The 21,695-nt window shown below is 39.0% G+C and overlaps 1 protein-coding gene across 4 annotated transcripts in view; it reads right to left on the minus strand.

Moving 5' to 3' along the window:
- Positions 1-12,401: 12,401 nt before the first annotated feature.
- The window catches only part of LOC120419584 (optomotor-blind protein), a 255,389-nt gene continuing 246,095 nt past the window's right edge, over positions 12,402-21,695 (minus strand). For 2 of the 4 annotated variants that reach the window (XM_052706870.1, XM_052706872.1), the window contains 2 exons: positions 17,528-17,766; positions 12,402-15,010 (listed from right to left, as the gene is read on the minus strand). In XM_052706870.1, coding sequence (XP_052562830.1) covers positions 14,172-15,010; positions 17,528-17,766 — 1,078 coding nt within the window. In that variant the 3' untranslated portion in view covers positions 12,402-14,171. Of the gene's footprint in view, positions 15,011-17,527; positions 17,788-21,695 lie in introns of all 4 variants that reach the window. The other 2 variants (XM_052706869.1, XM_052706871.1) reach the window with 1 other exon arrangement.

A 21,695-nucleotide genomic window follows, 5' to 3' on the forward strand; every position in this document is an offset into this window, starting at 1 on the left:
TCAGCGATCTGCAGTCTTCATCAATACTCATAACTTCTGACCCATCCTCAAGCAACTTGCCAGAAAGAAGAATATGTTTATGCTCTGGTCACTTCAGGTCATCAAGCGCTCGGTGGTAGCGTGTCTGATCAATAACCCAGAAGTTGAAGGTTCAATCCTCGTTTTGTTAAGTTTTTTTTTCTGCAATAGAATCAAATAGCCGTCGGTTTTGTCAATAATTGTCGGTAACGGGCTGAATTGTAATCTTCCTACACAGAAAAAAATTGTGTAAATTTGGAAGCTTTAATTTTGGAAGGTTGAATATTACCTCTTTTTTGATATAATTTTACCTCAATTTAGACTGAAAAAGTGACATTACACCAGAAAAGTGGTAAAATTAAGCATTTCCAGAGGTAAATTTACACCTTTTTTCTGACATAAAAGATGTACCCCTTCCCAGATGTAATATTACCATGATTTTTTTTTTCTGTGTATATCGCAAAAAAAAGCATGAGGACAGTTTTCATGCAGATTCTGCGGAATTTCGAGTACCGTAAACTGGGGTGACTTTGATAGCCCGGGGTGACATTGATAGAAATTTGATTTGGCCATTAATTTTGATACATCCAATGTAACAGTCACATTTTTGCATATATGTTTGTTAATAAGCGATCCCTTAATACTTACATACTCAAAATTCTCAAAAATGTTTAGATATTAATTTGACGGGCAATTGAAAAACCTATCAAAGTCACCCCGGGCTATCAAAGTCACCCCAGTTTACGGTATGCCAAAAATGGGGCGGCCAATTTTACATATAAGTCCCTTTGACACCAAATTTCCATCTCATCGCCTTTTCAGGCTGCAAATTATTTAAAAAACATGTCTTATTTCGCATGTTCAAAAATTGAAGGGGTCGTACCGCCCCTCCGTCACGAGGTATAAAAAAAACGGACCTCGGATTTGTAACCGTTGGTTACAATTCTTCAACGAACCTTCACTTTTCTACTTGATTCCGTACATACAACATCACACAATACATGGCAGTAGAAGGGTTTTCGTGCCGCTGTAACGAGATAGTCCTTGACAGCGATAGGGCAGGACTACTCGAATTGGGTGGAAAAGAAAATGGAGCTTTTCCCCTCCCGTTTGGAATTCGAGCGGGAAATGTCTTCTTGGCCCGCCGATGTTTAGCATCGGCCTCTTTTGCCATTCAGGCGTCCGTGTGTTAAGTCGTGTCCGTTTGTGCCAGTATCGTCTATTTGTACTGCGCACGTCTTTGCCTTCCGGAAGTGGAAGTGCCCAGAACGGAAGTCCAGTCCGTCGGCGCGACGGCACACGGGAACCGGTGAACCTAGCCTCGTGAGTGCGCAGGAGCCGTTGGCTACGTTTTAACGTCAAGCACCGACCCGAATCTCTGGCGCGCGGCGCCATAACCCGTCAAGGAGATTATCCCCTCTCGGCACGCCCAAATCAGTGGACTCTGGGGCTGCCGAATCCGCCACTGAGGGAAGACGCCTGCCGCAAGTAGGAACAGCAACGCCCGCTGGCCTACCTCTGCGTTCCAGCCCAACCCAGCAGCAGCTCAAGCCATCCGGAAGCCGACGACCAACCAGCAGCTCAAGAACATCCCCCCCACGGGATCGTGGCGGCACAGTCGAGGGCGCTCCTGTGACCGGCCTTGGAGCAGGTGAACGCCGAAGGCGTTCGAGGATTGGAGTGGAGTCAGCGAAGCCTCGCTGCGAGTCCAGCTGCTGAACGGTACGTTGCCCCTAAAGTGCCTTACATTCCCCACACACACCCACACCCTACACTTATCCAGAAAATACACGTTTTAGTTAGAAAATTGTGGTTCTTGATTTTTATTTCATCCGTGTCTCATTTGAATCGCTGAGTAGAAATGCCGACCCTGAGTGATGAGTAGTCAGTAGCTTAGGTCTACGACTACCTGTAAGTAGATGGTCTCTGCCCTGAAAAAGGAATGAGCTAGTCCACCTTGATACTGAAAAGTCATTAGTTTCAGATTCGTGATCAGGGACAAAAGTTACCCCTTAGGACAAAGTTTCACGCAAATCGGACTGGGGTCGGGGCAACTGCTGTGTGAGTTGGCGGAGAATTACCCAAATTTGAAAATAGCTTTCTTTTTTCTGTCCCGTACACAATTGAAATGCTTTGCAGAAAGCGGTCTCTGCATCGATTGCTCCCAGTTTTAGGGGGTTGTTAGGGCTTATAACGATCACAAAATAGCTGTTCTGATGAATTTGACAACTTTTGAAGATGTTACATGCAAACGTAGATATTTTATTGAATAATCTTTTCAATGAATTTAAACATTAATGTTTGGTAACCCTATTGTATATAATAACACTGACCTACAAAAATTGACATAAATGACTACGCAGGCTCAACTCGAGGGGAAGCATGAACTTTAACACCTAAACTCCCAAGCGCGAGAAAAAGGGAGAATTTGTATGGAAATTCCTCCTTTTTCTCGAGCTTGGGAGTTTAGGTGTTAAGGTCCATAGAAACATGTGCATTTTGAATTATACAAAAATATGTAGTCATGGCCGAATGGTTTTTCGCCAAAGTTTGTATGGAGGATTAGGGCGGTTCGTTGCTGTTGAATTCAATCCAAAAATTGCATGCAATATGTAGAAGTACCGAACAGCACTAATTCTCCATACAAACTTTGGAGGAAAACCATTCGACCCTTATTAAATATATTTGAAAAATTCAAAATGCACAAGTTTCTGGGGACCTTAAAGTTCATGCTTCTTCTCGAGTTGAGCCTGCGCAGAAATTTTGTTGGTCGGTGTAACTTGAAAATAAAATGATATAAATTTAAGTAGAGCATTTGAAATCATCTTTCAAAATGTAGAATTTTTAAGCAGATCATTTTTTTTGTCAATTTGATTCATTGAAATTGTTTAAAAAATTTCAACGGATTGGAATCTTAATTTCGCACACATCAATACTATATTTTTCCAACTTGGCGTTATTCAGTGGCTCATTTTCTCAAGTTTTTCTAAGCTCAAACAGTAGCCAGTAGATTCTTAATCGTCTCGACAACTGCGCGAGCAATTCAACTTAGTTTAATTGATGTCATGTCTTTACAGTTTATATGCTAATTTACTGTGAGAAGCAGCCAGTTGCAAAAATCGCTAGAGAATCTAATCGTCCGGTGGCCATCTCGTTTCCCATAAATTGAAGCCGGCCCCGGCCGGTCAGTCGGTCTACGCTAGACAACCCGGCACAACTTGGCGGACACCACTCTTTGTACACATCATTAAAGTGAACGCAAAAAGGCACGATTAAAGGCTTCAAAATTTCTGTAAATAAAACAAAAGCGGTTCCTTTTCACCTCAAAAGCGATGCTCGCCAACATCAAGTGGCAAAACGCGGCTGGAATTTCAATCTGGATTAGTTTAGTCACCTCTTGGGCACCTTGGTAGTTCGAGTAAGGTGTACAATTTTGGTCACTTCTCGTTTTTGATATTGTTCAGTGGTCACTGTTGGTCACACTACTCTAGTGGTACCACTGACACCATAGCTGGGATTTAACGGAAATTTGCATAAATAGACGGTTCAACATTTCGTGTAAACAGTCGAGGTGTGTCATATAAATTAATTGTTTAGCACCCGCGCAGCCAGTGCGGTCTATTTGAAACGAATATTTTGGGGTAGACATGCGGAACGACTTGTTTGCGGTATTACCGGCTGGACCTGACTTGGCATATATATTGCCCGATGGTGTAGAATTTGGGCACATTTCAAGCTGTACAGATAAGCAGATCTAATCAACGCACACTTTGCATGCTGCTCACAAAAGGCTAAATGTACGAAAAAGCGAAATTGACGCCGCACCAAAGCGAGTTGAACTAGCAGGTTGGAATAGCAGGCGGTGATTTGGTCTTATCTCATGGTGAGAAATCAATGAGCTATTTTGAGTCCACTTGGGAGTTCCTAAAGTAGCATCTATACTCGTGATGTAGTTACCAAAGATTTATCAAGGATTTGTGAAAATTTGCAAGGTGACCTCATCATTGATTCATCGTTGGGGTTTTATTTCAGCATTTGAAATTATTGAAATAGACATTTAAATTTTACTTGAAAGAAATTGCAGTCAGTATGTTTAAAGTTTCGATGATTAGTTCAAACGTTATGGTAAACAAATAATGACAGTGTAATCGCACTCTAACATTGTTGAACAACGCCATTTGATAGTACTGTAAAGATCCTTCAAATACTATATAAATACCGAAAGTTATCTAGCAGCATCAACCCGTGCACATCATACGCGTGTAGGATTTTCAAATGTTTAATAATTCATGTTTATTGCGCAAGTTACGATACGACTCCCGGGTAGTATCAATCGTACTTGTGGGGGTCATAAATCCATCAACAGTTTTGTAATTGAATTTATGGCACTCGCCGCCGTTCGGTTCTTTTCCGTTGTCCGTCCAGCAATCGTGACATTGGATCCGAACTGATCCGGGGCTTGATTCCAGGCTAGCATTACGTATTAAAGTTTAACCTGCTGCTGCAGCAGCCCGGCACTTTGGCACAATTAATTTACATACACAATTAGTACGATCGACTCGCAGTACATGGACCAGCTACCGAACCAAGCAGGCTGAGATTGATGCCATTCGCGGAGATCTGGCACGGACTAGGATGGAGCCTGCTGCAGCTGATGTTGGGGAGCAAGTTGGCCATGATTTATGAGCGTGAGGTGAGTTATTCGCGAATAAGTAGCCTACTAGGACAAGTAGTCGGTGGCTGTTGTGTGGCAGAATTGATCATTCGAATTTATAAAAACAGCCTTACATATTCAATTCAATTCAATTCGGTTTTATTTGTGAATAATCCAAGTTACAATGAGTTCATTTAGGTATATAACAGAGTTTTGGTGTTCCTTTCAGCTGTGTTTTACATCGTAATTCAATCGAAAAATTATTACTTATAACTATGGAATTGACAAGAGTAAGAAAAAGTTTTCAAAAAACTTACAGAAAGTGCAATGGGAAAAGGATAGATAAAGAGAAAGCTTAAAACTAGATCACAGACAAAAATAATCAATTATAGATGTGCTTGATCATCAGCTCCCCGAGGGCCAGAAATTGCTCCGCCTTGTTACGGCAGCTCCGAAACCGCGTCATCATCTCCCCCGCGAGAGCAAAGAACTCCGGCAGGGTAAAGAGATCTTCCCCGGTGACTCCTTGCTGGGCCGCATCGCCGCTACCGGCAGCGACCACGCTGGCAAACGAACGCCCCCATCCAGGAGGGATCGCTGGGTTGTCCGCTGGAACCGTAGGCTGTCCAGCTGCAGGAACGGCTGCGCTCGTACTTCGCTGAGGAGGGTGGGCTTTCTTTTTCCTCTTTTCCTGCTCCTCGAGGTAGGCTTTGCGCGCGACGCATCCGCGGTAATTGCCGGTATGGTTGCCGTCACAGTTCGCGCACTTTACGCGCGGCTTGGTTTGTTCTGCCTTGTCCCCCAAGTCCGCCTTTCGTGGCAGTGCGCACGCCTCGGAGAGGTGTGATTCACCGCACTTCACGCAGCGGGGCCGGAGGTTGCAGTTCCGCGAGCCGTGGCCGAATTTCTGGCAACGGTGGCATTGCGCTACGTCCGTCGGGTTTTTGGAGTAAAACCGCCAGTTTACCCAAAAACCGTCCAATGTTTTAGTCCGCCGCAGGTCTTGGATCTTGACGATGCCGCGGTCGAAGTACAACAGGTACAGAGTGTGCACACCCGTGACCGTTGTCTTGCGCGAGAGCACTTTAATCTCCCGCGGTTTTATTCCGGCGTTCGAGAGGTGTCGCTTCAGGTCGGCGATCGGACGGTCTTGGTAACCCTGCAAGACGACCTTAACAGGGGGCTTCTCTGGGTCGTATGTGTAGAAGTTGAAGTTGCTACGCTTCAGTTCTTCAAGCACCAGGTCGAAATCTTTTTTGCTCAGTGTAATCACTTGCACTGCCGACTTACCGATTTTCAGACAATATCCGAGGCCTTCCAGCAACTCGTCAACATCGTCCGCCAACGTGTCCAAAACAAAAATTGGAGGTGGTCTACGTTCCGCTGGAGAGTTGTTCTTTTTTGACGTCGGCACTTTTTTCCGTGCACGACCATCATCGTCGTCGTCGTCGTCGGTAGTGCTGCTACCGTCGGTGTTGTTGTTGTTGTTTTGTTCATCGTCGCTCAGCATCTGGAACTCGTTCCTGATGGGGATGTTGGCGGATGTTGATGTGCTACTGGTCGTGGCACCGGAGGTACCGGAACGGGTTCGCACTGGTGATCTCGGAACATATCCGGGATGTAGTAACTTTTTGTCGATGCCTTCTGCGCTCACTCTCCCCTGCGCGATGGCAGTCGACACGGCGTTGGTTTGTTTACCTTTTTGCACACGGCCGGTAGACGAACTTCGCGGGTTTTTCGAGGCCGCACTCGAACTGCCACGGCCACGGCCGGCCCTTGGCATGCTGGTGGAGCAAACTCGCGGCTAATCACGGTAAACTACGGCGAAAAAAAATCGAAAAAACGATGGAGCACTGAGCACTTGACTGCTGCTTGCACTCGTGCGTACACGGAGGCAGCCTTACATATAGTTGAAATCGTTACATTGCACAACATACATAATCGAATGATTATAAAATAAATATTTCTTCATTCAAAATTTGTTTTAGAAAAAAAGCAAGCTGAAGCAATACTTAGACATTTAAAAAATGTGCCAAACCTACCTTCAACCAATCATTTGAAAAGAAATTTTCAAAAAATATCAGAATTGTTGGAATATTTTTTGCTTTCAAAAACTAAATGTCATATTTTCCAATCATTTAACCGTCTTGCAGATTTACCACATGGCTATGGTAATTTTTTCAGAACATCATAAATCATAAATCTCTATTGCAAGATTTCTTCTCGAAACTAGGTGTCCAAAGGTTTTTTTTTCCACTTAGCTCACACACAATCCAGGATTATAACTGACGATCTTCGAATTGTGAGTTCAACTGCCGACTCTACGCTACACAGAAAAAAAATGATGGTAATATTCATCAGGAAATGGTGACAGATTTTGTGGCAAAAAATATGTGTAATATTACATCAGGAATTTATGAATTTTCATCAGTTTCTGATGAATATTCATCAGGTTCACATTTTTACACATTTTTTGAGTAATATTACTCAAAAAATGATTAATATTCAACCAACCACATTTTCAACATTCCAAAATTCAACTTTTTTTTGCTGTGTACACAGAAAAAAAATAATGGTAATATTCATCAGGAAATGGTGACAGATTTTGTGGCTAAAAAAATGATGAATTTTACCCCAGAAAATGATGAATTTTCATCAGTTTTAGATGAATATTCATCAGGTTCACATTTTTCCACATTTTTTATGTAATATTACTCAAAAAAAGAGGTAATATTCAACCTATCAAATTTTCAACATTCCAAAATTCAACTTTTTTTTCTGTGTAGGGTGACAATAAAGAATTGACATTAGTAATACTCCCTGACTCGATTCCTTAGGCAAAAATAAGCAACTGCGCTAATTTTGAGCCAAATCGGTTAAGTTGTAGGGGTCGCTTTTGAACGTTGAAGTTTGTATGGGAAAATTCGCAAAAATGTTTGGAGAAATACAGGATTTGCTGTAACTTATAGAAAATTAGAAGTTTGGATGATTAAGAAATTTTGCTTATAATTTCTTCAAAATTTTGAAGGGGAAACCCCCTAATACTTAAAAACTGCCGGCTTAAATTTTTTTTTGAAAACGCTTGGCATAATTCGAAGAGTTCATCTGATTAAATTACCTTATTAGCCAAACATAGTTGAATGTTTAAGCTTTCAATTCATGTATAAAATTCATAATTTTGTGAGAAATTGACAGAGTTATCTGCTATACAAAAAAAGGGGATCAAGTCTCCTCGCTCTCCCCTAATAGAAGAACCGTTGCTTAGAAAAAGAGAAATACTATTAGTTAACTGACGCAACGTCAGGTCATTACCATGCGTTTAGAATGCGGTTAAATTTTGTTCAGATCTATCAGTGAAACTCTTTAACATCTCCTAATTTGCTTAGGCTAGTTGACGTGATCGTTACTAGGTAACGATCAATGGCCCGGTAATCAAGAGTTGAATTTTTTCAATTTCTCGGGAATTTCTGGGAATTTATGTTTATTTGGCAACATTTTTGATGTACTGGCAACATTTTAAAGAAATATAACAAATTAATAACATTAGCATAAATTTAATAACATTAAGCCACAGTCATTTAACACATTATTAGTTTAATATCAAAACATCAAATACTTTGTGGAATGCTTCCTACTTGTTGAAAATACTTTCCAACTCTGCGAGTACAAGTTCAATCAAATTGTTTGTTCAAAATTCTCACTGCATGAATTTTTTCTGAGTGAATATGTCTATGTCGTAGTTGGTCGTAGTTTACATCAACTGGTTTTTTGATTTGTTGTCCAACAAAAGACTAAAAACTATTTTCCAAGATTGGGATTTTTGTATATGACAAATAAGGATCCAGAGCAACATTTGAATGTTGTTTTGTATTGTTAAGTATTTAAGGAAAATTTACAGTTAAACTGAAAAAAAACTGAACTTAATATTTATAAATAGACCTAAACATTTAAAAAAAATACAGACACTTACTTAAATAATTATTGATTATTGGTGACGATGCAAAACACAAAAATGAAATTAAATACTGATTTCAATGTGTGGGCTACTAATTTGTTCTGCTAAACTTTGGGCTCCCCAATTTAGTAGTCGGTTTATCAAATCGATGCCTCTGTGCTCTCTTGTACCAAGCTTGCTGGATTTCCTATCTAGTTAGCATAAGAGAGCATCAATATATGATTATTAAGATTTTTTGCCTTTCTTACAAAAGAAAGGTTTAAGGTTTTTACAAGTTTAATTATACCCTTTCTGAATTAGCAACTAAAAAACACATTGGTAGAGTTAAACTTAAAAATAGCTATAAACTTGTTTTCTGTGTATCAGAATTAACTCATTTGATGTCGTTGGTTTGATTTATATTATTTTGCTTCAATATTTATATGTATCAAATTTGCCGGGAATCGAGAAGTTCAAAAAACTCAATTATCCTAATCTGATCGTGACGATTCGTATTCATGTTTGATATATGGGTCATTCCACCTGAAGCGGAACAGCATTTGAAAATTACCATCTCCGATTCTGCTCAAATTTGGCAGAGCTGTTGAGACTATCAAAACATGCAAAAATCCCGAATTTCATCCAAATCGGACCACCCCCTCCATTTTTGTACCCTCCCAAAAATCGATTTTTGAGCGAAACCCCTATCTCCAAACGACGATAACTCAGGAACCACAAATCTTAGAGGGTCGGTCTTAGACTCAATTTTGAAGGAAATTGGACGTAGAATCCATTTCCGCGATCAAAATTTAGATTAAAATATGTTTTCTACCTGTATTGCGCAATTGAAAACTTAAAAAGGTCGTATCTCAAAACAGCCCTATTTATTTTTTAAATTTGACCTCACCATCGTATTCCCCGTCCGATTTTACATAAGAATCACTTATCGACAGAAAGGAATATTTTTCGTTCCAGAGATATCGAATTTTAAAGTTTTAAGTATTTGAAATTACCTATATTAGCTACACTCGCCGCATCTGCTAGAAGCACTCAGTCGTGCTGATCAATAATAACTACCTGGTGTTCTGTAAGATGAATTATTTTTATAATTTTATACGATTTTGAGATAATCAATACCTTGAACAATCTATTTTTTGTTTAAGGAATATTTATTGGGTAATTTTTAATGCACTATTTTTCCTGATCTCAGTGTCATTGAACCATATTAAGTAAAATTTGAACTTTTAATATTTATTTGCAAATGCTACAGAGTTTTTACAATACAATTTTCGAAAATTTATCATTATTCTATTATTTTCATATTTTTCCTAATTCCTCATTTCTTCCCACTTTTTCAAATTATTTCTTTTATTTCTTCTTTTATTTGAAACGAGAACAAATGTAGAGCTGGCTGTAGTAGATGAAATAATTCTCATAGGTTCTAGAGCTGTTGCCATGTGCGGTAGCGAAATAGTGCCATTCAGCAAAACCCCCAAATTCTGCCTTAGGGTTTGAAAGATTGATTTAAACCGATTTTTATAATGTGTTTCATTAGAATAATTGATGATTTTTTTTCATTCTGGTACATTTAATTTCAAAAGCAATACCATATACTTCTGATACATTTGGATAGCAGCTGTATCGTCTTCCAAGATTTCGAAATGATTGACAAACAAAAAAAAAGATTATTGTTCAGACGTTGTCGAAATGAACACAACTGAATAATAACACAACTAGATAATAAATCAGATTAATCGTTGTGATTTTCTTACCTTTTTCCAGTTTTATACTTTCCAGAAATCCTCCTCCTTAATCATGCTTCACGAGAGTTTTATTCATATTGATTCATAATTTTTAGCACGATAATGTATCGTACACTTTTTCTTAAGTTACAAGATCAATTACAATTTCCTGCTAGCTCTGCGGGAATTCCATTCTGCTCTGTATTGCGTGTCGTTCTTGCTTTGTACTGTGGGCTAGCACACAAATTCGTATACAGCAGTTTCCTACAGTGGTGTACATTACATTTTTGCCTAATTTGCTAATGATTATTTGGGATGAAATCTTAATTCAATAAATAACCAGGTAGCAGTTATTGAACAGCGCTTCTGAGTGCTTCTAGCATATGCGGCGAATGAAGCTAATGTAGGTAATCTCAAAAACTAAAAACTTTAAAATTCGATATCTCTGGAACGAAACATATTCCTTTCTGTCGATAAGTGATTCTTATGTAAAATCGGACGGGGAATACGATGGTGAGGTCAAATTTAAAAAATAAATAGGGCTGTTTTGAGATACGACCATTTAAAGTTTTCAAATGCGCAATACAGGTAGAAAACATATTTTAATCTAAATTTTGATCGCGGAAATGGATTCTACGTCCAATTTCCTTCAAAATTGAGTCTAAGACCGACCCTCTAAGATTTGTGGTTCCTGAGTTATCGTCGATAGGGGTTTCGCTCAAAAATCGCCAAAAAGTCGATTTTTGGGAGGGTACAAAAATGGAGGGGGTGGTCCGATTTGGATGAATTGATAGTCTCAACAGCTCTGCCAAATTTGAGCAGAATCGGAGATGGTAATTTTCAAATTTGCATTTTTTCTTGCACACTTCAGGTGGAATGACCCATATGTAGAATAGAACTAGCAGAACAAACTAGTTTTTTTTGCCGATCATTCTGTACAATGTCCCAAAATTTGATTGAATTTGGCTCCCGGAGTCCCAACAGTATCAATAACAAGGAGGTTATGTTACGTACATGACCAGAATGACAAATAATATTGGCCAACTCTGCCAAAATGTCAACTTTCGTGTCTACTATAAAAATCCAAATTGCACAAACTCGTTTAGTTTGGTCTCCACTTCGGAACATCCCAGAGGGCACTGGTTCCACCGAGATCCAGCGAGATACCGGCGAGATTCCTGGCAATCTGCATGAAGGATCTTGTTTTAAGGTGTTTCGCAAATTGTGTCTTTCAATGTGTGCGACTTTTTATAGAAAACATCTTTTTATGAGCTTTTCGTAGCAATATGTTCGGCATGAGTTTCTGAACAAAACGTAGTACTAGGTTTATGTCAACATTAAATTGTTTACATGTTTAATCACAAAATGTGCATAGTGCCCAAGGGGTGGAAATACTTTTTTTACATACTGTACGTCTTTGATGAAACCTTAGTTGGTACCGTCAACAAACAGTAGTTTTTAGAACTTTGAAATTTTTAAAACATTTTTGATGTTCTGTGTCTGAACATGAACTACCCAATTTTCATTTATTCAATAGAATTTCCCAGTCTCGAACTTTTCAAGGTCAAAAATTCCTCTCTGCAACTGCCTGCAGGCGTTGCACCGCCTTTCAACCTTCAAACGAAACCCGGGACAAGGATCCCTAGCCTTCGATCTCCGAATGAAAAAAACCCGTGTCAGCTGACAGAGGTCTGCATGGTCTGATGACGTGGTGCAGTCGCAAGATGTGGAATGTTATTTTACGAACAATCGAATGGGATAGACATTGAGACAGGACACCTTCTGGTGGCAATCAGGTGCGTCTCCCTCCCTTCCTCTTTTTTTTCGGTATTAGAAGGTTAGTCATTTGATAGGCGCGCGCGCTCCGTTGTTGTTTATAAAGGAAATTAGTTTGATGGATCGCCGAGATAAGCGCGCCCGCCCGTTTATTGGTGTTTTTTCTACGAAATTTCTTCGGGAACCGCCACCCGCGGGTTTTGTTTTTTTTGGCAGGGGACAAGTGACAGAGAGGATGCTTTCGGATATGTTCTGCTGGGAAGAGAAACGATCAGGGTTTTTGAATTTTAATCATAATATTTTTAATTATTTCTTAAAATAGTTGTTTTTCATATATTTACTTTTCAATTATTGCTCTTTTACGACTTACAAAAATAGTCTAGATTTTGTTCTTGTAGTGTTTGTTTGTTTTTGTGTTTGTGGTTGTGATTGTGTAAGACTGAACGACCAATTCTATTTTGTTCGGTTGGGCTTTTTGTTGTGATTTGTGAGGGGGTATGATTTTCGCTTACGGTTGATTTTTTCTGTGGTCTTTTTGTGAGTGTACGAGGAAACAATTTCTAATAATATTATTGCTTGCAACGAAACTAAAGAGCGGGCATATTTCTTCTTCCTGTGTGTGTATTTGTTTGTGGGAACTTGGTTGGAATAAAACAGAAAGGAAAACTATTACTCAATAAATTATCACACTTTCGTTTAGTTTAAAATTAATTAAAATCATACTCTGGGTTACTATTTCTCTGATTGGAACTAGCTTAACTATTGACGATCGCGCTAGCACTGGGTTTTGAGGAGCTCACCTTAAATCTTGAACATCTTTTTTCTTAATAAAACATAAAACAAAATAAATAACTTGGCGCGCGTTCTGGAAACGCTGCCTGGTTGGGTTGGTAAACTTAGACGGGAAGAATAGTGTGTTGTGTTTGTTTACTTGAACTCACTTCCATGGTTTGTTGTGGTTGTGGTCACTTTTAGCGAACTGCTTTGCTTGCGGGTTGTTTTGCGAGTTATGAAATCCACCCCGACCGGGTGCGATCGCATTTATGACGTCTTTTTTGTTTAAAATGATCAATTCTACTATAGTACTTTTTTGTTCTTTTGATGTTGTGTGAGTGTTTTTGTTTTTTATAGTTAAATTTATGAATTGTATGATGCTTTTGTTTGTTTGAAATTTTTAACTATACGTTAGTTTGCTTGCTTTTTAGAAAAGAAAATCCATTTTTCACATCTCTTATATGTTTTGTGTTAATATTTGATTTTGTATTCTATAATAAGCTATAATAACTGTACACAATGTACAATACTGGGTGTGCGATTTGCTCTGCCCGGCAAACTGAAAGACTTCAGCAGCAATGCACCAAAGCAGGCGCCGAGACCCCTCTCCCAAGAGCTGTCAAATTCCCTCCTAGAGAAACGAGATCGAGTCTGCAGGGTTGCTTTGATGACACGCCACCCCTCTTCCAGCTAACCCTTGACGCGCAATCGCCAATTCGCCTTCTTCTCCACTGTACAGGCGCGCGAGTTAAAATTTACAATAGTGTTGTTGCTGTTAATCGACTCTTTGGTAAGTTTTGTTTCCATTTGCCTTTCCGGTTTTTTCTTCTTCTAAGGAGCAAAATGCAAAGTAAAAGTCCCTCAACGAGTTTCCTGATAGATTCTGTAATAATATGTGTTTTTTTTTGTGAAATGAGTACGGCTCTGTATTTACAACAAGCTTGTCCCGATTTGCCCCATGCGTCTCCGTCCCCGTGTACGATCAATTTCTAATGTTTCATTTAACTAGGTGTACACTGAAAAAAATCAAGTTGCTCTCTTGATGATCGTACACTCAGCTCGCCCTGATCTGTCTCGCTAAAAAACTTTAAGCATTAAATATTTGCACAGTAATTCATCTAGATAACAGGTTTCTGCTAACACTCTCCCCTCGACGAATTCATCGAGAGATTCATATTGCGCTGAAAATCTTGCTGGAACTTATTGCTAACTGTCACATGTCCTGATCGAGTTTGTCGCCTCCTACGATCGGACACGAGTCCAGCAGCGGTCGTCACTGATCGTGGCCGGCCAGCTTGCTGTTTTCGACGTTGCCGCCAACGCTTCCGTTGATGTTGTGCTGCACCTCCAGCCCGTTGACCATCTTCTCTATGCTCTTGAGCTCGGAGGGCGAGTTGGAGGAGGGAGGCATCGTCGTATTTGGCGGCGGCGGGATCGTCGGTTGGACTGTCGTGTTGCCCGCCTCGGCCGACTCGGGCGAGGTCGGGTTCTGCTGGGTGGGAGTCGGCGAAACCGAGATGGGCCTCGTGGGCGGTGAGTTGGAGGCAGCGCGTGGATGGTGCGGACTGCTGCTCAGACTTCGCGGACCGCCCGAGTTGGAACCGGGCGTGACGGCGTCGAAGGCCGAACCCAGCCCCGAGCCCGGCAAGCTGTACGGCGAGAAGCGGTGCGCTTTCAGGCTGTGCAGTGGCGAGGATGGCGAGTGACCCGAGTAGTGGCCAAAGAAGGCGGGATGTTGTGCGGCCAGGGCAAGCTGAGCGTTGAACAGGAGGCTGGGATTCATCGCGGCGGCCGCGGCCTGGTTGTGCAGCAGGTGCGACAGGTGTGGCGGGGGGTAAAGTCCGTGCGGGTACAGATACGGCAGCAGGTGCGGTGGCGGATGGATCGGCGGACCGACGGAGATGTTGGGCGACGGGTAGGAGGTGCCGCCGGCGCTGCTCGACGACTCCTTCGGGCTGCCGGACGAGGTCGGGCGAAAGGCACCGGTGACGCTCCCGGAGACGCTGTCCGAACAGTTGGAGTCGCTGCCGTCGCGCTCGTCCCGCTCGTCCGACTGCAGCCGACGCCGCATGGCCTCCTCCGCCCGTTGCACGTCCTCGAAGTTGAACCAGCCTGTGGGGAGGCAGAGAAATTGGGGTGGAGTTAGATTATGTCTACTAGGATTCCTTTGATATTTAAATTTAAAATGAAACTACCATTTTTGTCTACTTCATAATTCTCTACACAATATTTAAAGATTCATAATCCCGTGCATCAATTCTCTAAATATGAGTACATAAAAGCAAACGTATTGGCAATTCTCCAACGATCAACGACTTAAAAAATAGAGAAATCTTTTCAATGAAAAAATAGTGAAATCTGGCAGCCCTGTTTTGATCATGAATTAGATTTTTTGAAAAATGTTGTGAAATAAATTCTGCAACCGAAAAGTACTTTACAGAAATTTGATAAATTCTATCGAATAAAAATATTTTTAAAATTTTCGGGTCAATCCTAACATTTGAAAAGGTCAAAAAACTCTTTTGACCACATTTCAACATATTTTCCCCTTTTGACATTATATGCAGTTGCTGAGTTTCCACTCAAAAACTCGACGCTATTCAGACAGGGTTGCCAGGTCAAAATTAAAAAAAAAAAACTGGAAAAATCTGCCAGATGCAAATTGTTAAATTAAGAATGGGAAGGGGAGGGAGAAAATGAGTTTATTCAAAAGCTTGTAAAATTCTGATACACTCAACCCCCGGTGATGGTCACTTTTTCGTTTGTCACTTTTTTTTGTTTATACCCCGTTGGTTTGACAAAGTCAAACTAAAAAGTGACGAACTGTCACTTTTTACACGGCGCTCACGCACACTATCAAAACAAACGTTTGATAGTGTGTATGAACTCCGTGTAAAAGGGGTGTCAAACTAAAAAGTGACCCCGTTCGTTTGACAACAATTAGTGTCAAACCATCGGGGGTTGAGTGTAGTTGAATTTATTTTCGGCAAAAAGGTTGAATTTACATTTTCATCTAAATCAATATTTACTTAATTTTTCGATTTTCAATTAAGGGATATACATGCAAAAAATCACAAAAGTTCATAATTCTGAAAATTTATGAAATCCACTTAAAAGATGATTTTCAATCACTCCTGAAAGTTTCATGAAGATATTTCATGATTAAACTGAGTAAGAGACGATTTACGCTCAAAATTTTGCCTTGCGCAAAGCGAACTGTCAAACTTTGTGAGCGTTTTTCTCTGAATTTTGCCGATTTGGTCAACGCATTGTGGAGATATTTTTGAAACTGCTCACTTGAAATAGCTATAACTCGGCAATTATACCACCACATGTTGATAAAAGTTAAAAATATATATTTTAATGCCCTGCTAACAGATTTCAAAAAAAGTTTGTGCTCAATCCAACCTCTGACATTTTTGACGATTTACATGTATGTAACCCCTTAAACTCGTAGCAAATGTTGAATCTGTCAACATCAAGAACAGATAATGGTAAGTTATTATTCTGGCTTGGAAAATCTGGCATTCCCAAATTTATCTGGCAACCTGGCAACCCTGTCTTCAGAGGCTGTATTTTAGCATTGATCCAATCTTCAATGTTTTGCATCATAAATATGTATAAAAAATATGATTTTTTCGAAAAAAAAATGGGGTGGGGTGTTACAATCACAGATTCAACAAAAATAATCTTTTTTTCTGTCGCTTTAGCTTGTATTCAATGCACGATATCGAATTTTTTGTTAAATATTCATCAGTTTTCGAAAATTATGGTTTTTTCGAAAATTTGGCAAAATTGGTTCCGTAGCTCGAAAGATGAAATTTTGTGTCCTCCAAAACATATCCATAAGCAAGAATATTCAAAAATGATTATTTTGCGCAATTATTTTTGTGTGTGTTAAATCTAATTAAAATATTTATATATGTTAAGAGTGTAACTGTGTATTGCAGAGAGTTGCAGCCTACATCTTTGCCAACAACACCAAATTGATTAGAAAGTCTGTTCGCAAGATATGAATTTCTGAATGGAAAACTGCCAAAACTGTATGAAGACTGTTATGGACGAACCAATGATGTAAAATGTTCATAGAAAAAGCACATACAAAAAATCATCAAATAAAAATTACAAAAAAAATTGTTGTTCAAAGTCTCAGAGAATTGGATTCTTAAATTGAGTTCAGATTGCTGAACGACCATAGAGTTTATTTTTCTGAGCACAATGACACATTGTACTTGTTACAAATGGTTTTTTAAATCGAATTTGAAAAAATAAAAAGAAAATTACATAAGGCTTTAGGACCCTAAGTCCTTGTAGATAAAAAGGAAGACACTAGTGGTTGGTACTAGCAATGGTGGCCGACAGCTATAAAGTCAACTTCGTTTTTAGGACCCTAAGTATTAATGTGTTATGAACTTAAGTTTTTTAAATTTTTATTTACAAACATTTGATTGTATAACTATTTGTTACATTTTGAAAAAAATAAAAATAAAAATATTAATAAAAAATATATATTAAAAATATTATTTATTAATATTAGCTGGCATTTGTCATAAAAAAAGTAAAATCCTGAGCTAATTGAGTGCCTTATAAATATTTCATTTGAAGTTTTGCAAAAAATAAAGATCTTACCTGCATGATGCTGCATCTGCTGGCTCAGCGAGAGCAGCGGACTCTGCGGTGGCCCCACCACGTCCAGCAGCTTGTCGTCGTCGTCCAGGCCCGCCAGCGCTGATATGCTGCTATTCGTTCGGTGGTCCAGCCCGGCCGGACCCCGCGACGAGCTGACCGAGCTCGGGCTGAGCTTGTCCCCGTCGCCACCAGCGCCTCCGCCACGCTGGCCCATCAGCGACTGCCGGAAGGCGGAACAGCTGGAAAGGGGAAAGGAACCACTTGAAAGTGTGGTTGATTAGGAATTGGTTCTTGCAAGGGTGGTTTGGGAACTGTGTTTTTTTTCTGCAATCCGGGGGGGACCAACAAAAGAGTGAGAGAGCTACAAATCACCCAAAAATTAGCACCCTTCACGAAGTGGTGTTTACAAATTAGAATGTAACGCATGAGTTTCACCCAAAACTGCCAGTCATTAGGAAGTTCACCCTTTTTTTTCTTGACTGCTTTTCCAACTGGGGTAAGGAAGGCAAACAGGGTGCTAATGATCGATTTCCCATGCCGACGTCGACGCCGTCGTTTTTGCCCTGGGGTGATTCTGCCAGACGTCGACAACTCTCCCTACATTTCGGTGATTCATGCGCGAGCAAATTGAAATAGTTGTTGTAATGCATACTCTAATGTTTATGTTTGTCGCCGAGATAATTTATGCACTCTACAGTTGAGGCGAAACGCATCATGAATCGGCAAGAAAACCCCCGATCCGGATTCTGGGCTACTTGCGGAGATAGAGAGAGGGAAGAGGATTTAACCCACAAGTTTGCAAACAACCATGAGCGAGCAGCTTTTGGGTGTTGAGAAAATCTCGACCGACTTCAATTAGTCAGTCGCCACCCGACTGACACTGGCCGCACCGGAAGAAGTCGATGACAAATGGAGAGCGCGCGTGGACACGTGGCCGGAAGTGGAAGGCAATTTTGGAGGATTTGAGTTGGCATTTTTGAGGAAACTCAAAGTACGGTATTCAATAGTTCCGGAAAAAAATAGAACGTTTGATTGATGAATTTATATTTATTTAAAATCAATATAACTTTTTTATAACATTTTTAAAAGGTAAAACAAAAAGGAAAGAATGTAAATTGTAAATTGAGCACCTATTCTTGACTTATCATCATTTTTGAGCTCAAAACAGCTTCCTGGAAGTCGTCACAGCAGAAAATAAATAAGGAATAGCTTTGACGGGAGTGAACCATCAAATTTCTATCAAATGTATTGTGAAAAAAAAATGATGTTAAGAATAGCGAGAATTAACAAAAGGGTCCTCCAAACAAGGTGTCCACTAGCGTGGTTCACGTTTCTATGAAAAAGACAAAAGTTGTTATTTTGTCTTGCATCAACCGGAATTTCGTTCTTTTATGTCCCCAGAAGCACTCCTGAAAATTTGAGCCCATTTGGTAAGGTCTAGGAGCTCCAGTTTTAATTTGAAATTTATATGGGATTTTGATTTATTTTCCATGGGAAACTATCTTTTTTTAAATTGTATTAGGATTTTTTTTTATAAATCGATGAAATGACTTGATTCTAATAGTAGGAGATAGGTTTTGAACTGGGGAACAACTTTGTAGAACATACCAACATGCTAGGAAGTGACCCTTTAAAGATACAGATACTTTTAGATGGTGGCCCACACAGTAAAGCCCCTTCAAAAGCCACCATCTAAAAGTATCTGTATCTTTAAAGGGTCACTTCCTAGCATGTTGGTATGTTCTACAAAGTTGTTCCCCAGTTCAAAACCTATCTCCTACTATAAGAATCAAGTCATTTCATCGATTTATAAAAAAAAAATCCTAATACAATGTAAAAAAAGATAGTTTCCCATGGAAAATAAATCAAAATCCCATATAAATTTCAAATTAAAACTGGAGCTCCTAGACCTTACCAAATGGGCTCAAATTTTCAGGAATGCTTCTGGGGACATAAAAGAACGAAATTCCGGTTGATGCAAGACAAAATAACAACTTTTGTCTTTTTCATAGAAACGTGAACCACGCTAGTGTCCACGTGGTTTTTGGATGACAAGATATAAAAAAACTGTATCTTGATTTAGATTCTTGATAACAGATTTTCGTATCAAGGCTAAGTTGTGACTGTTAATTTTATTTACAGAACATTTAATTACATTTCATTTTACACTAGAAATTTTTAAATTTGCCTCTTTTCGTTGTAATTTTACTTTTTCAACCTTTATTGAGGTAATATTGCATCATAGAAGAAGTAATACTACACCATTAAACAACTTCTAAATTTACTCAGTGTTTTAGTGTATCGTCCAGTGGGGGGTGACTATGGGTCAAAACTCGAGAAATGATCGGATTACGAAGCTTGATCTTTAGTCAGGGCGAAAAGCAAATCCTATATCTTTCTTTAGTACGAAAGGCAAAACGATAAACCTCTCGTACATATTAAATCATGGTAATATTACATCTGGGAAGGAGTACATCTTTTAAGTCAGAAAAATGTGTAATTTTAACTCTTAAAATGTGTAATTTTACCACAATCCTGGTGTCATGTCACTTTTACAGTCTAAATGGAGGTATAATTACATTAAAGAAGAGGTAATATTCAACATTCCATATTTATACATTTTTTTTTTACTGAGTAGGGGAAGGTGGGGCAAGACGACCATATGGGGCAAGAGGAACAATCGCTCGTACGGCCGGTTTTGTTGAGAGCTTTTAAAAAATCTTGTTAAGGTGGGGCAAGTGTATCATACGGATTTTTAGTATGGAAAAAAATTACGAATTGCTGCAACAACATATTTTATTGGGAAATAAATACATGAAAGTACTTAAAAACTGATAAACAATTGTTAAAAAAATTGTCCATACATAATATAGTGATATTATGAAAATTTACTATTTATCATCTAAATAATATTTTTTTCGTAAAAACGATAAAATTTTTAGTAAAATATTATAATTTAATCTAAAAATGGAAGAAACCTTTCAAATACATTCTAATCTGATGTATACAAGTGATAACAGTTCAATTGTTAGCAAATTAACATGTTGTTTCATGCATTATTCCTCTTACCCCAACGGGTTGTTCGTCTTGCCCCACTAGTTGAGTTGAACGTACGGAAAATCAAAAATTGTCAAATCAATTTTTTACATTAAAAAAACAGGATTTTTTAAAAACTTGTTCTAACAAAGTATTAGTCAAGACCTAGAATCCCGAGCATGGGTAAATAACAAGGGAAATGCGTAATAATACCTTTCTCTGGTATCAATACCAAATTTTGGTATTCCTGGACCCTTTAAAATTTATCTTGAGGATTATGCAAGAGCAAAATGTGGTATCATACCAATTTAAGGTATTGTTTTGATATTGCAAAATTGCAGAATTTGTCAATGGTCGAACACCACATATTGGTATTCTTTTGGTATTACAGTGTTTTATCAAATTCCTCTGAAACTATGGGAAAATTTTGACCAATTTTGACAAAATAATTAATTTTGCACTAAAATGATGTCTCAAAGCGAATGCTTTCATTGAAAACCGGAAATTTCAAACTTGATTTTAAACATTTTTGATATACCCCCTACAGAAATGACTTGAAATTGTGGAAAATTTTCTAAGTCAGGATGGCACATTTTGGTTTTATTTTGGTATTGAAAGGTTTCATCAATTTTCTCTAAAACTATGGGATTTTTTTTACCAATTTGGACAAGATAATAAATTTTGCGCTAAAATGACTTGAAAAAAAAACCAAATACTTTGAAAAACGAGTCAATCGAAAGATTATTGAATTTTGGTGAATTTCAATCCAGTTTTATTTTAATAACACTTATTTTTCAATCTTGTTATTTTTCAGAATCTTCAAGAACTTCATGCACAGGCCGCTCATCAATGACAAATGCATTCGGTGTGGTGAAGAATATCACTAAGAACAACATGGAATCATCAGGTGAGTAGATTTGGCTGTTGCATATGGATCATTTCCGTTTTTTCACTAACTGCAACTGCTGCACTAAAAATGGTATGAAAATACCTAATTTTGGTATTACTTGTGCAAATATCAGCGACCAAAATGTGCCCTTGGTTGCCCAGTAATAGATGGTAAAATACCATCAAATCATACCAAAATCATGTATGTGGAAGACCACAGGAATACCAAAATATGTTTTTCCAA

This window comes from Culex pipiens, chromosome 2 (genome assembly GCF_016801865.2).
Source record: "Culex pipiens pallens isolate TS chromosome 2, TS_CPP_V2, whole genome shotgun sequence".
Taxonomy (NCBI): domain Eukaryota; kingdom Metazoa; phylum Arthropoda; class Insecta; order Diptera; family Culicidae; genus Culex; species Culex pipiens.